Source organism: Lasioglossum baleicum, chromosome 6, assembly GCF_051020765.1.
Source record: "Lasioglossum baleicum chromosome 6, iyLasBale1, whole genome shotgun sequence".
NCBI lineage: Eukaryota > Metazoa > Arthropoda > Insecta > Hymenoptera > Halictidae > Lasioglossum > Lasioglossum baleicum.
Genome location: NC_134934.1, coordinates 17,355,125 through 17,371,224, shown reverse-complemented (window position 1 = coordinate 17,371,224; position 16,100 = coordinate 17,355,125). Strand labels below are relative to the sequence as shown.

General features: G+C 42.4%; 1 protein-coding gene across 8 annotated transcripts in view; it reads left to right on the top strand.

The window, feature by feature from the left end:
* Positions 1–16,100, top strand: part of Sif (guanine nucleotide exchange factor still life) — a 63,497-nt gene that overhangs the window by 28,806 nt on the left and 18,591 nt on the right. For 5 of the 8 annotated variants that reach the window (XM_076425047.1, XM_076425049.1, XM_076425048.1 and 2 more), the window contains exons 12-25: positions 5,875–6,020; positions 6,082–6,349; positions 8,364–8,507; positions 9,309–9,491; positions 10,390–10,461; positions 10,827–11,081; positions 12,088–12,258; positions 12,340–12,526; positions 13,470–13,736; positions 13,835–14,118; positions 14,706–14,900; positions 15,037–15,145; positions 15,294–15,473; positions 15,800–15,918. In XM_076425047.1, the coding sequence (XP_076281162.1) occupies positions 5,875–6,020; positions 6,082–6,349; positions 8,364–8,507; positions 9,309–9,491; positions 10,390–10,461; positions 10,827–11,081; positions 12,088–12,258; positions 12,340–12,526; positions 13,470–13,736; positions 13,835–14,118; positions 14,706–14,900; positions 15,037–15,145; positions 15,294–15,473; positions 15,800–15,918 (2,580 nt within the window). The remainder of the gene's footprint in view (positions 1–5,874; positions 6,021–6,081; positions 6,350–8,363; positions 8,508–9,308; positions 9,492–10,389; positions 10,462–10,826; positions 11,082–12,087; positions 12,259–12,339; positions 12,527–13,469; positions 13,737–13,834; positions 14,119–14,705; positions 14,901–15,036; positions 15,146–15,293; positions 15,474–15,799; positions 15,919–16,100) is intronic. The other 3 variants (XM_076425052.1, XM_076425051.1, XM_076425046.1) reach the window with 2 other exon arrangements.

Here is a 16,100-nt window from a genome sequence, read left to right as displayed (position 1 = left end):
ACTTACTTTGAAAACGGTTCGAGTCTTGATATTGAAAGTACTACCCCTAAAACTGTGAGCAGTAGTAGTAGCAGCAATATATGAATGAGGACAGCGAGATAGCAAATGGTAGCAAATCATGAATTATAATATAAATTAGTAAATTTATATGAAATTTAAAATTGAGGGAATTTTAAATTGTAATATAAATTAGAGAATTTATTATTAAAATCAGAAAGATTTAATATTAGAGTGTAGATTAGTAAATTTATTATATAATTTAAAGAAGGAATTTGAATTATAATATAAATTAGAAAATTTATTGTTAAATTTATGAGAAAGATTTAACATTAGAGTGTAGATTAGTAAATTTATTATATAATTTAAAGAAGGAATTTGAATTATAATATAAATTAGAAAATTTATTGTTTTTATGAGAAAGATTTAATATTAGAGTAAATTAATAAATTTATTAAATAAATTATAAGAAGGGATTTGAATTATATAATATAAATTAGTAAATTTATATAAAATTTAAAATTGACGGAATTTTAAATTGTAATATAAAGTAGAGAGAATTTATTATTAAATTTATCAGAAAGATTCAATATTAGAGTAAATTAGGAAAATTATTATATAATTTAAAAGAAGGAATTCTAATCGGGCCGGCGCGGCGTCTCATCTCGCACTATTCTATCACCTCCATCATTTCTACAACGTTCTGAACCGTTTTAATCATTGACATGGAGGGTGGTATCCCCTAAAGTTTAGAGCAGTAGTACCAGTAGCAGCGATAGGAATATGGATAGCGAGATAGTGACGGCAAATAGTAACTAGCAGCTAGCAACTAACAAATGGCAATAGCAATGGCAACATCATCCTTTGGTCTGGCATCTTATTTCTTACCATCTTATCACCCCTATCATTTCTGTAATGTTAGTTTCGGACCCATTTCAATTCTTGATTCCGAGGGTGCTATCCCCTCAAATTTAGAGCAGTAGCAATAGCGATAGGAACTATAGCGCTAGACTGCGGATGTTTGTGAAAAATAAAAATATTTTGCAACGATTGTGGGCAGCAGGAATTAAATGAAAATTCACTTCATCCCCTAATAGAGATTTTACATTGCAAACATCATAACAATATTCGTACATTTTTCTATTCTCTCACTGTTTTCTATTTCACCCAGCCAATTTCTTGACAAATGCATAAAAATCTGCAGGCTAGTGATGGCAAGTAGCAAGTAGAAAATAGCAAATAGAAAATATTCACCAGCAAATGGCAATGGAAATAGCAAAACAACCCCCCTCCCCTAGCTGGTGTCTCGTCTCACACTTATCCTATCACCGCTATCATTTCTGTAACATTACATTCGGAACCGTTTTAGTCGTCGATACAGAGGGTGCTATCTCCTAAAGTTTAGAGCAGTGGCAGCGATAGGAAAGGATAGCGAGCTAGCGACGGCAAGTAGCAAGTAGCAAACGTCAGTAGCAATGGCAAGATCCCCCACTCGGGCTGGCGTCTCGTCTCCCACTGTCCTGTCACCCCTTCTACGCCGTCACCCATTTTCCCGGTTCCGCGACCTCTTGCGCGTACATCCCCTCACCCAGGTTTCGTTTCCCTACTACCGGCTGCTGGCTGGTGGTCCGTCCGTCCGTCTGTCCGTGCCCGTGCGTCCGTTCGTCCCCCGTTTCGCGTCTCTCTCCACAAGGACCGCGGTATTGATTCCCCTCGCGGTAGCACGGCTCTCTCTCCTCTTCCCTGTTCTCCAGCGCAGTAGTCTGGAGCAACGCGCGTTCACGGCTGCGGACACTACTAATTTACCACTCGTTCGCGGAACAGTCGAAATAACCACAAAATAAATAAAAAAAAATAAAAAACCGAAGGGCTGGATAAGATCATTGTCACAGTCCGCGAATAATCCGAGGGATCGATTGTCTTTCGTTCTCTCGATTTCTCTGATTAAACCCGGAGGTGGTAATATTGTTTGCTCCTGACCTGCTGGCGGTTTCCTCCAGGAGCTGGCACACCACCGTTACCCTCTGGAGCTTATCCGGCGGAACATCACGGATATATCACGATGGACGGGGATACGAGTGATACTCTCGAAGATTACTGGAGGCACACGCCAGATCCGCTCGTCATACGTTAAGAAAAGGCGTCGGATGCACGTGAATGATTACTCTATGCGTCGGTCGGTTGACGGGATAGAGTTCAATCACGATTAAAAAAGAGAATCTTGACCAGCGTACGACGAGACACCCGCCGGAGAGAATTTCGAAACCCTGTTCCTTTCGGCCGACGTTTCGGAACTCCGATGACTTGGGATCATTACAGATGAGATCGCGTCGGGAGGCACACTCGAGCCGCGAGGATACGTTGTTCCCACGCGAGCACACTGTCTCGGCGAGACCGCTCTTTCGCAAGCGGGGACGAGCACACAACGTCGTCACCGCCGCGTCGTCTCGCGATTTCTAGTTGCATAGTTTCTCCACGGCACGTGCAGGCTCACGTGTGACACGTGTGACAAAGGAACGACGAAGATGCACCAACGCGTTTTTTAGATAGAGCTCTCTCACCTGGTAGACAGAAATAGTTGTATGCGTTCTGATTAGCATGTACGAGTGATTAGGTACCTGGTATAATATCTTTAAACTATAGTCCCGACTTGTTCTCTCGTTTTCTCGTCTTGCGCATCGACGCGCACTCGTTCATGACGCACCGTTTCGCACGATTCGGTCCGAGTCGAACGGAAAACGGAAAAGGGAAAGGGGAAGGCTAGCTGACCTTTTTTCTGCTGGACAGAGCAGCACGTTCGGCGCACGGTTCGTTGTTTGTTTTCGAGTACAAAGAATATATATGTATATATATAAAACATAGTGAAAAGGAAAAAGTAGAGAAACGACGAACGAGGAAAACCGAGATTTACAAACGTAAAAAGCGAGAAGGAGAGGGGGAAACAGGGGAAGGGAAGTGGGTAGACAATAGGGGAAAGAGGTAGAGAAGAGGAGCAGGAAGTATTTCGGACGGGGACCTCATTCGACAAACGAATAAAAGAGATATAAGCAAACAAGGACATGTACCTCCTACCCTGTAATATGTACACTTAAGGGATAAAGAACAAGGAAAATAAGTGATATCGAGAGGAACAGAGAGAGAGAGAGAGAGAGAGAGAGAGAGAAAGAGAGAAAACGAAAAATATTTTTATACGGAGAGTTCGTTTCTACGCGCGTATTGCAAAAATATTCTATATATTTACTTTTAATCGCGGAACACAAGGTCTCTACTCGGTAACGAGTCGTTCGGACAGAATAGATTACGTACCGGATATTCACGAAAGCGGATTCGTTGAGCGACCGCTTCCGTTTGTTGATCGATTCGAGATGTTTGTCTAATGTTTACGGGGAGGATCGACGAGAGTTAGCACTGTATATGGAAAGGGAAGATCAAAAGAGTATATACATATATATATATAATCGTTTTCAAATAGAATCGACCGGTGTAACGCCGAGCACGAACAGATTCACGTGGTGAACAGAGAGAAAAAGAGTGAGAGAGAGAGAGAGAGAAAGAGAGAAAGAGAACAATTCGTGGCAGCCGCCCGCTGGAATGTCGATCGCGGCGAACAGAGCCGCATAATCACGGATTGTTGCGAAAGAGGGAGCTGATATCGTGGGATCTATATATGTATATATACGTAAATACATATATATATATATAGATATATAGATATATAACGAAAGTGCAAAGGGCTAGTCGCCTCACGTAGCGATTAAATCGTGTACAAAATAATACGAACAGGGACACGTTCCATCCCGCTGGGTGGCACGGTCTCTCACATGTAAACCATAGATGTATGTGTACGTACAATACAGTTAGTCGGAAAGAAACCAGGTGGTGATGGTGGCAGCAGGCGCCGGCGGTGGATCAGTAAGTTTCGCGCGCCGGCTGCGGGGTTTGTGATTCTTCTTTTCGCACATCTCCCCTTCTCCCGTCCCCCCGTCCCTCTCTTTTCTCTTTTATCCACTTTCGCCTGGCCACATTGGGATGATCGATAACGCGAAACGGATCGAACACACGGAGTCATTATTCCCGCCGCGTGAAACATGCTCAACGCGAGTCGGCTCTGCATATTCTACTTCGTATGCACGCTCGTAATCAGTCTATTGCGTGCGCTCACCAGAGACCTGGAAACGTTGGTCACGGTCTTCTTCGAAAAGATCCGCCAGACCTACGACCGAGAATTTTGAGACGATACCTCCGGATCACTGTCGAGATCTCGATTTCACCCGCATTGTTCCGATATCGTTCAGAAGAGACACACCATACCGGCAGGTAGACAACCGGTCCCGAAATGTTTGTCGTTGAAGCAGCTCTGTCCATCCGTGTGTCCCCGGCGACGACGGTCCCTTGATTTCTTGACAGCCTGCGAGAGAAGCAAATAGACGAATGATGGTAGAGCCGAGATGGGCGATCAGATGTATGAATAGCACGTTGAATTTGTTGAATCCGAGCAGCAGCTACGAGGACCTGAGGTCGCTGCACAAGAAGCGGTGCAAGAAGTACTTCTGCGTCTGCAGGCGGCACACGATCAGCGTGATATGCATCAACGAGTCGCGGAAACTGTACTGGTTCAACTGTAAGAACGTCCGGGAGAAGGTGAACCCCGGCCTCGGCGACGGTTACTATTACAAGCTGCTCCGGGTGGTCGACGGGGCCTTGAACACCTGGGTGCAACATTACATCGACGGCCTCAGCCTGACTCGCAAGGAGATCATGTACAAGATCAACGGCTCCGCGAAGACCAACATGAAGCTGTTAAAGGAGGGTTGCTACTGTCATTACCATCCGCACATGACGGCCGACGCGTGCAATGCCGACTTTCTGAAAAAAGTTGTAAGTTTCTGGGCCGGCGATGGCTTTAGAGGATTGCGCGACAAGCTCCGCGGTATGACGAATTATGCTAAAAAGGTAGACACGAGTTTCCGGCGTAATCGTTTACTGTTTACCGATGTTCTTCATCTAACCGTTCCCACGGTTCCACGACCACCCCACCGTCCCCCCATTTTCTCGTAATATTCGTAATTTTCACCACTCTCTCTCTCTCTCTCTCTCTCTCTATATATATATATATATTTACCATCTGTGAAATATCACGTTCACGAACACACCTGTACGTGTCGGTGCGTTGTCACCTTTGCCTTCTGCTCCGTTTTTATCGGTTTCATTGAACAAAGTAACCCCCACTTATCACACGCCAGCCTCCCCTCCTCCGTCCAACCCCTCCCCTTACCCCTGCCAACCCTTCCAAGATGCAACTGCATTCGACGTTTTCCCCACGAGCATGGACCATTTACTGCATTAAAATCCATGCCACGTCTATGTTACTCTCGAACCGGCATTCCCGCGGTAGATGGAGATTAGAGTTCCTCGGATGGTGTACTATTTTTATAAAATGTCGATATCTATTTACACACATTCAAGGTTATTCACGGTAATTATTCATCAAACTGTTGCTAGATCACACTCTCCTCCTGCACCGTACACAACGTCGTTGCGTATCGTACTCTCTTCGTTCTCTCCTGTTCAATCCTTCGGTTCTCTCTTCCTTCCCGAAAACAGTATTTGCTTACCTGTGTGTGTGAATTCAGTGCACGCGTCTTCTTCAATGTCCACGTCACCGGTGTACTCGAACCTAGGATATGTATGTTATACAACATCATCTATACGGATGATTATATTATACACTGTAGACGATTTGGTGGCGATCGAGGTGTCTCTATGTCACGTAGTAGCATTCTTGATGACGATTAGTCTCTCGCCCGTGTTTTCTCGTTCACCCGCACCGTTCCCGACAACGAACACTTGGAGAATGAGGATGTTCGAATGTTGTAGATGTCCGACGACGACAGAATGTCGCTGACGACCGCCGTCAGCGACGACGACGACGGCGAAAGTGTCATCAACTCGCCGTACCGAGGGAAGCAGCCCGGCACGGCCGCGGCTTCGTTCAATTGCACCGGGGCGGTTCGAAAAGCAGGGTAAGTTCGAAAGTGTTGGCCAACTGAGTCCGAGAAGCTGATCGCAAAATTCTGCTCCCAGGTTCCTCAGCGTGAAGAAATGGCTCCTACGGAAGAAACATCAGATCGAACTCGCCAGGAAAAGGGGCTGGAAGGACTACTGGGTCTGCTTGAAGGGAACCACTCTACTCTTCTACCCCTGCGAATCGCAAGAAAGCAGGACCATGGAAGCCGCTCCCAAACATCTGATCATTGTCGACGGCGCGATCATGCAACCTATCCCCGAACATCCGAAGAGAGACTACATATTCTGCCTCAGCACCGCTTTCGGCGACGCGTATCTCTTCCAAGTGAGTACAACGTGCTTCGTTACCTATCTAGTGCTGTCGGAAAAGTTTGCAACTTGTTTTTTTGAGAGAGAGAGTCTTCAACTTTTGCGATAACGTTACGGTCTAGACGTTACGTGTTTGTCCAACTTTCATGGAGTTTCGGTGAGCATTTTTCGTTGCGAACTTGGAACCGTACCTCTTTGACGTTCTCCAGCGATCTACTGCGTTTCTGGTGTGGTTTTTCGACGTTTTTGACGTGTTTTTGGCGACAGTTCCTGTCGGAATTTGCATTTGGAGCAGTATTTAACTATTTTTAACCATTTTTAACTCATCACCAGAAGAAGTAAAGAATAACGTTACAATACTTTTCCGACGTATCCGAATTATATTAAAAGAAATTTTTCTTCAATTCCTGTACCTCACAGTTTGTTAAGAAAAATTCGCATGCTTACGATTTAATGAGAACCGTTATAGAATACCCGGTGCATAAAACGTCTCATTCAATGTATAAAATCTCAGATATATAATTGACTTATAGTCCAAAGTATTTTCATAAATTCCTCAACTTGTCTGCGATACGTTGGTGCTTCATCATCTCGAATATGGCTTCATCGTTTAGCCTTTTTACTATAAATTCCGTTGAATCTGATTAGAGAAAGTATAATATAACCTTCTCCTGTTCTGTTCTTACTGCACTAATACAGCCAAGTCAGTTTATTGTCACGATTATCATCCTGTGTCGTCACGCTTCGGGTTATTGACTTTTACACAACAGCGAACTATAGCTTTTCCATTAAACCTCCGCAGTACATTATACGGCAAATATAACAGCGCTGAATTTGCGAAACGGTTAACTCGTTTTATAATAATATCATAGTCGTTGGTAATCCTTTATTAATATTAAACATTCAGCTATAGCTCGACAGTGGATCTTTATGCAATATGAAAAGTACCTGAATTGCAATAAACTCGAGTGAAGTGGAAAATTATTTTCTTCTTCTTTCTTAAATTCTTCTAAATAAAATCGTTCATGTATTCGTTTTCTTTTCACTTTATATTCTTTCTGGTTTCAGACGCAATTTTATTCTACCACGGTATCCATGGTGTCCCAAAAATGTAGTTCCTTAAAATTGATGATGCACACGGTCATTTGAAGTAACTTTTTCTTTTGCGAAAATGTTCTCTGTGGCTTTGTTAAGGAGTTATGAACGAAAAACGGCTCGGCCAATGCCAAGGCCACGCTCAGCGGAGTCTGTCGAAGCCGCGCTGTGATTGGTCCGTGTTTTTCCTTAATAACTCCTCAACAAAGCCACGCAGAATATTTTCGCAAAGGAAAAAATTACTTTAGATTACTTTAGGCATCATATCTTTCAAGGAACTATATTTTTGGAACATCCTGTATTATTTCGTATAACCAATTCCGTAATTCCTTCTGTAAATAAAATAATTGACATTGCCATTACTTCGTATGCGCAGAAGACTCGCAAAAGTTGATAACTTTTCAATACGTGTATAATTTTATATGTAGAGGTAATGTGCATTCCATGTATCATGGAAGCACGAGTCGTTCGTGTTTGGTTCAGCTCGCCACAAAAGGTCGCTGAACAAGTGACTCGACCGGGGAAAGGATAATCTGCATGAAAACATGTCAAAAACGTGAAATATGGACCTTCGTTTCCAAGATAATCGACTTCGAAAGTTTGTCTAGCGTGTAAGCATTAGAATTTCCGAGAAGTGGAAGCAGTCAGTCATGAACAGACGCGTCTGCCTTTTCCTGTGTACGCTCCCCGAAATTTCCGTAGCAGGAAACCGCTGATATTTTTAGCTCGCCCTTCTGAAAAATTAAATTTTCCTTTGAGCAAAGAGAACTTTCGCTTTCTCCACTTTAAGTTCCAATCATTTTTGTTTTCTCCTACGTCGAAGGGCTTATAAATATCTCTGGAATATAGTAATATTTTCTTGGTAAATTTTCGAGCTTCATTATCTTATTTTCTGAGAGAAAGACAGAGAAAGACATTTTGGTCGGTTGTACTAGGCACCCTGTCAAGTGGAACTCGAGAATTGGGTAAACAGCATCCATTCGGCTTGTGCTGCCGCGTTCGCGCGTCATCGTGGCAAGACTGGCACTCTTCATCTACTGCAGGAAGAGATTTGTCGATTGGAGAAGGCGATAGAATCGGTAAGTAGTAAACACCAGCATTTTCTCAATGCCTGGGTATGAATCCTTCCCCAAAACAAACATTTTCTCGATCAATTTTCTACCTTTAATGATTTTAATAGGCTGGAGATAACACCGACATTGTTTTAATTTTCTACGATTTTAATTTACACTTACTGTCACTTGTTAGTAGTAAACTTTCTTCATGCAAACTAAAAATTGTCTGTCGCGATGGCAAGAAACATGAACCAAATGGAAATCTCTCTTCCATTGACCCCTGTCCAACTCGCGGGCCACACTGGGCCCGTTCTCCCACCGCTAAGGTGGGCGGTGACGTAAAGTGCATGCTTAAGTAGTGGGGGAACGGACTGATGGTGGGGATCGTGTGGCTCGCGACAAAGAGGAAGTTGTACAGGCCCGCGAAAATGAAGAAAGTGGTCCAAAAAGTCGATATTATTGCTAAACAATAGCTTTTTATTTTCGCAAAGTGAAGAAACGAGTATGAAATTTTTAGATATTAAATATTTGTCTGAATTCTAATCTTTCAATCATTATATTTATTACTTATAAAATGGGGTAGATGGCATAGCCAGTGATGGGGACCGTTTAAAGAATAGAATATACATATTTATTATATGCACCTATATGTGTAGGTACACTTAACCTTAATCTTTTAACAATTTCCAATTCTAGCTGCTCAATTTTTGTGATAAAATTCTGTCTAGTTATCAGTATACATTCTTGTATCGGTGGTGTGAAGAAACCGAGGGAGAGAGGACAGGGTTGATCAGTATGAAACGGTTGTATGCCTGATTTTTGCAGGACCACAAATTAAAGCACATGGCAGATCTTCAGCAGTCTGTCGTGTCCGACGTGGAAACGAAGCAGCAGATCAACGGCCAGATCGTTCAGTGGGAAGAGAATCTGGAACGGCTCCATTGCGAGCAGTTCCGTCTCAGGTGCTACATGGCTAGTCTGCAAAGCGGCGAGTTACCTAATCCAAAAGTAAGCAGCTGTAGATTCCTGCAACGCTTTTAATCCTGCTGCAGACCTTAGATCAGCCATACATTTAAAACAAAGGTTGGGGAAGGAGGAGCACGCGGTAACGATTTCTCTAATTATCTCGAAGAAGTGAGCACGCGAATAACACGTACAATCATTACGCAATATTACGCAGGGTTCGTATGTTTATTAATCTCTTTCTCAACACCTCCGAAGATATGTTATTTCTGTATTATTGTCCTATGTTTTTGAAGTATTCGCTACATCGGAAGCAATAACAGGGTGTCCCCGTTTTACGGGGTTATTGACGGAAAACCAGGACCAATCGGTCTGTGTTTTCCGTGAATAACTCGTTAATAAAGCGGCGGTCAGCATTGTAGCGACGGAAAAAATTACTTCGCAATGACCTATGGAATCAATCAAGGTTTTCCGACATTTTTCGGACACCCTGTGTAACAATACATACTATAACATTATCGATTCAAAGGTTAGAAAGTGATTGGGTCGAAAGAGATGGCAAGAATGCACCGGAATTAACAATGTGTTTCCCTTTGTACGGCTTCGATCGAGAATAATTCGTTTATCGTAGAGATATCCAATTGGGCCACGAGAAATAGCATTAAGCGATTACCAATTGATCCGGCGCCTCTCCATTAAGAATAAATCACGAAAAATTAATTTAAAGTTCGCACTACAACACGTACGAAGCATTGCGCAACTTCGCAATAGAGACGCAATCATCTCAACCCCAAGACACTTTTCGCACGCCAATCGAAGAGAACTGCTGCCGATGTCGAAGATGAAATGATTTGTATATCATTTTGTTTATTCTTGTTTATCACTCGAACACACTGTCGCACTGATTGAACGCATTCTAAAACGTTGGACTTTTTCTTCCAAGCGGGGATTCATCGAGTGCCCGAAAGACGGAGCAAAGTCACCAAAATGGGGGATATGTCGAGGAACGAAAAACGTATGACTTATTCTACAAATAAAACGATAACTTTTTTTTCCACCAAAAACGATGCACCGGACTCTCATTTCTTACACTCGATGTGTACGCACAGCCTCGGCTCTGTTAATTACGGATTAGATTTTTCTCGCAACAACGAACGGTACAGGGTAGATTCTCGTGTACAGGGTGTTCCCGATATATCCGGGAACGTACATCCTCCATTAACATCCGAGACTCATCGTATCGATCACTTGAACCCCGCAAATAGAATCTCGTGCAAGTTGTACCAGCGCCATTTTTTTTCCGCTAGATTAGTAGGGGACAGCCTTTCGATCCTGGCGCAAGTATCGCCACGACTCATCGTCTCTTCTTACTCTTTCCAGATCTTGTTGACGTACGTTTCCCGCGCCACGAAGCAGACGTTGAACAAGCTGGGCGTTTTCACCGTGTCGTCGTTCCACGCTTTCATCTGCGCGAGAAGTCGATCCTTGCTGAACAACCTGCTATCCGGACGCGGAGCTACCAAAAGGAGGCCGCCATTGCTCTCGAGATCCAACAGCGTATCCAGCAGGCGGTCCCTTCAAATTTCATCGAGGGACGACGAAAAATCCGTGAAAGTATGCGTGCCCGAAAATCAGGTGAGCGAAAATGATTTCTTTGTCGAACACCTTCCAACGTGTTCGCGACGCTCTTCCAATTAAAACGAGTCCAAACACGACATAGTTCGCGGCATGCTTACTCGGGCAATTAGTGATTTAGTGCAACTAAATCTGATCAAACTGTTTAAAAATTTCATCTAGCACTGAAGCTTGGTAACTGCTCTATTATCCAAACACTCGTGAATCACACAAGTAAACTATAATAAAATTGTGCCGTGTTTGAATTTACCCGAGTCAGTTTGCAAATGGTTTTGTAAAAGTTTCATTTCTGTCATTAGTAGATAGCGGATGTTTATACAAAATTATGTAATGTGAAACAGACATTTATTTTCTTTCTTGAAAATTATACAATTTTTAATTCTTACGTATGTACTTACAGTGGACTTACAAAGTATTCGTACACCTTTTAAAAACTAATAACTTTTTTATAATTGTACCAATCGACCTGGTTTTCTATAATAATCAATTAGAAGCATTGGTTTATGAAATGATTCCAAATTAAGGATGATTACAAGATTGCATGCAATTTTTTTTGGACATCACTTCGTAAACCAATGCTTCTAATTGATTATAAAACATGAGGTCGTTCGGTAGTTATAAAAAAGTTATTAGTTTTTAAAAGGTGTACGAACACTTTGTACACCCACTGTACGTATGTACTGTTTTAAATTACATCCACTCATTATTGTGATAAGTGCATAAAATTCAAGCTTTTGATGATCAAGCTTTTGGACCCCATTAGGCTCTAATTTTTCAAAGTATTCATACATCTTCATTGTAGTACTTTTTCAGCTAGAAATTGCTTTAAAAATGTCTTCTTCTTTTATTGTACCAAAGATATGCACATGTATCATCCTCTGGAGTCCTCATCTCGGTCATTTTCAGAGTTTGTTTTATAATTTCCCCAGTTAATGTTCCAGTAAAACTGCGACGGTTTGCAAAAAGAAAAGACTGAAATGAGATGACGAATGAAAATGATTTTCAGCTAGTGTCGGTGCTTTTGCGGGACGCCATGACAGTGGAGGAATTCCTAGCAAGTGCTTGCAACAGAAAGAACCTGAACCCGATGGAGCACTTCGTTCGCGTTAAAAAGCGACGGGACATGGAAGACCACAATTACTTCGTACCTCACAGGACCGACGCGATAGATACTTATGTAAGCTCCAATAAGCATGTAGATTGCCGTCGGTAGAAGCCAACGACGATGTACGATATATATTCGCGATGCTTGTTTCAGTTGCATACCCACGAGATCGTCGAAGTGTGCGCGAAAATTTTGTACCAAGTCGAACTGCAAAGGAACACGCTCGAACAGATGTGGGGCTTCTCTGTGGAGGCAGAGCTAATCGAAAATTCCGATAGACAGGACGAACTGTGCTGTTATGTGAGCAGGGTTGAGGACAAGAGTGTGGCCATGCAAAACGGTAAGTTGTAATCGGTCGGGAATTCGTTTAAACCCCCCCGTATGCTGTGCCGGAAACATTCGCGAAAGCAGAGTTGTGTTGAATTACAATTGAATCAGTTTACGAATTATAATTACTAGACTGCGAATTTTATGCATTTATGACGATAATGGACACGTACAATTTAAAGCAGTGGACGAATTAAGAAGATTTAAGGACATCAGTGTATTAATTTCAGCTTGATAGGATAATTAAAAGAAGAATACAATTTTTATTTGGCTCCTGTGTCCTGCAGTCAATGCAAACATCTTTTATTTTGCATAAAGATCAGCAGTCTAATAATTACAAAGTAATTCAATTATCGTAATTCGAAATTCAGTCGCTTCATTCAATTAAATTATGATGTATTTTGTAATTCTGGTCTCTTATTCAATTGAATTACAATGTACTTCGTTCTTCAATTGAAATACAATTCGAAAGTACAGTGTAATTATGAATTATAATTGAGAAGAATAAGTGGGTGGACAAAGAAAAAGATAAGTATGAATGAAGTTCGCGTGTATTCACATAAATTAAATGGAAATTATCTCATACTTTCTAATGCATTTTTGCATAAAAAGATCCGCAGTGTATTTATTAGAATACGAAGTACGTGGTTGACAATGTAACTGTGTATGAAGCGGTGCCGTATTGGTCGGTCGTATTCTCAGTATGTATTCTTTCCTTGCCCTTCCCCGATCTAATTTGAAAACGAAGGTCAGGTAGATATCAGAATACACGACCCTGATTACGGTTCGCACGCGCATCGGAACCTTGTGATTTTTAATGGCATTGAGAGATATTGATTTTCGCGTGGATTACTCCCTTCCCTTTAGTAAATCGAACTCGTTCCCCCTCGGCGCCCTGTGTTTTTCTCGATGTGACCTTTCGGTCTGAAGATGCATGCTATTACGCCTGGTTCTAGGTATCATTAAAGGTGACGAGATCATGGTGATCAATGGCGCCATTGTAAGCGATCTAGACATGATGTATCTAGAGAGCGTGTTACAAGAAGAGGTTGGCCTGTGTATGATGATGAGGTCGTCGCGAACCGAACCGCCGGATCTCACGGGTATAATGAGGGTGACGGATGACATAATTGAGAGTTTGGTTTGTCCACCACCGCCCTCCGATCCACCGGTTATAAGCGACGAAATGATTTCCGGCTTGATCGTTCCGGCACCTGGATGGAGTAAGACTTCTACTGATCTCTTATCCCTCTTCTGATCTCGCGTTCTTTTTTTTCTCTGTGGCGAACCTGATTAATGAAAACCGATTTTATGAATGTAGGTAAGGAGAGCATCGCGCAAGAATGCACGTCGACCCTTCACGCCGACAATGGCAAGCAAGCGTCGTCTCGCACAAACTCGTTCGAAATCGAAAACTTGCTGAAAACAGCCGAGCAAGTGACAGGAATTTGCCGATCGCCTGGCGAAACTAGAAAGTCCAGCCCTACCGGCAGCGTTGTCAGCTCGCATTCGCAGGCTATGACGCCTAGCCGACAGCTGAGCGACGCCGAAAAACTCAAAAAGGTCATTCTAGAATTGATCGAGACCGAGCGGACTTACGTAAAGGTGAGTGTGTTCTTATCATCGTCTTCTGAACAGGAAAATTCAATCGTGGCAGCAAACACGAGTGCTAAAGCTACCATGCTCTCTTACTCTCGGTGCACGAAACTTCCTGAGATCATTTGAAGAAACATTTTCCTTTGCAAAAATGGCGTCCGCGGCTTTGTTAAGAAGTTATCGACGAAAACACGGGCCAATCGAAGCGCGGCTACAGCGAACGGAGTCCGACTCGGCGACAGGTCCCGTGTCGCCGTTGGCCCAGCCAGAACTAATCCGCTGTAGCCGCGCTCTGATTGGTCCGTGTTTTTCGTTAATAACTCCTGAAGAAAGCCGCGTACGACATTTTTGCAAAGGAAAATGTCGCTTCAAATGATCTCAGGAACCTCCCATTTCCGGATGTTCAAGGAATTCTGAGACACCCTGTATATTCAAATTACACGTTTAGATTTTGACGAAAATTTGAAAAATATTGAGCACATATCAGTTTTAAAAAGTTGGAGGCTGAATTCGAGGGCGTAGGACAATGAAAAAAATGTTTCACGAGTCATCGGCTCGCGAAATGTTTACGTTATGTTGACGTGTTCTATTTTCAGAATTTAAACAATTTGCTGGAGAACTACCTGGAGCCCCTTAAACGTGAGACTTTCCTATCGAATGCAGAAATAAATGCGTTGTTTGGAAACATTCAGGAAATCGTTACGTTTCAACGACAGTTTCTGCAGAATCTCGATCACGCGATCGAGATGGAGGCTGATTTCAATAATTTCGATCATCCCAGTCAATTTAAGGTATGTACTTGCACGAAGAATCGTACATAATCTAAATGCGTTACATATATGTAATACATGCAGACAATACATAGATATTAGCACGTACGTTGCGTCGCTTCGTTCTAATGTAACGACGAGTGTACGATTTTTAAAGGGTGTCCTGTTTTCCATTGGAAGTGCCTTCTTATATTACGTAAATCACTTCAAGCTATACAGCTCGTTTTGTGCCAGCCACTCAAAGGCGCAAAAAGTTCTCCATCCAAGTGAGTGGAACTACCTTTCTTCTCGATCTTCATATCTTGTATTTCGGAGTAGCGTCGATTTTAACAGTACCCCTCTTAGGAGATTCTCTTTTATTTAGCCTCGTGGAAGCGTTGGCTTCTCGATCTGAACGTCTTTCGCTTGTTCCAGACGAGGGAAATCAAGCTTTACAAGAGTTCTTGCAGGCAAGAAACCCAAGGCAACAACACTCATCGACTTTGGAATCCTATCTGATCAAGCCTATTCAAAGAATACTGAAATATCCACTGCTGCTGCAGCAGCTGCGGAATCTCACCGACGAACGAAGCGACGAACATCAACATTTAATCGGTAAGCCTCTCAATCCAATGCGAACTAATTCTTTTTTTAATCAACAATTGTACAGGATGACCCGAAAATGTTGTACTTCCTTGAAGATACTAATTCCTCAAGCCATTTTAAGTGACCTTTTCCTTTGCGAAAATGATCTCTGCGGCTTCGTTAAGGAGTTATTAACGAAAAATACGAAATTTTATAAATAGTATTTTTCGTACATAACTCCTTAAAAAATATATTTAAAAAACTTTTTAAAAACCACGCTCATATTCAAATGCACTAAAAAGGAGAAAATAATTATAGTTTTATAGATTTACATAAACTATCGTTGTTAATTACAGAGGCGCTAAAAGGCATGGAGAAAGTGGCAGAGCACATAAACGAAATGCAAAGAATTCACGAGGAATACGGTGCGATCTTCGATCATTTGTTCAGACAACATCAAAAATCATGCAAGCAGGTAAACAAAGAGATCTCTCCTCCTCCTATATATCGTACTAACCCCCTGGACCTCGATTATCCGTACTAATCTAGCTACAGTGCTAGATCAATTAAATCATGTTCCGTATGGATCACAGATTTCATCGTATTCAGATAGCGGAGAGCTCAGAGATCGGTTCGGATAATCGAGGCTCTACTGAA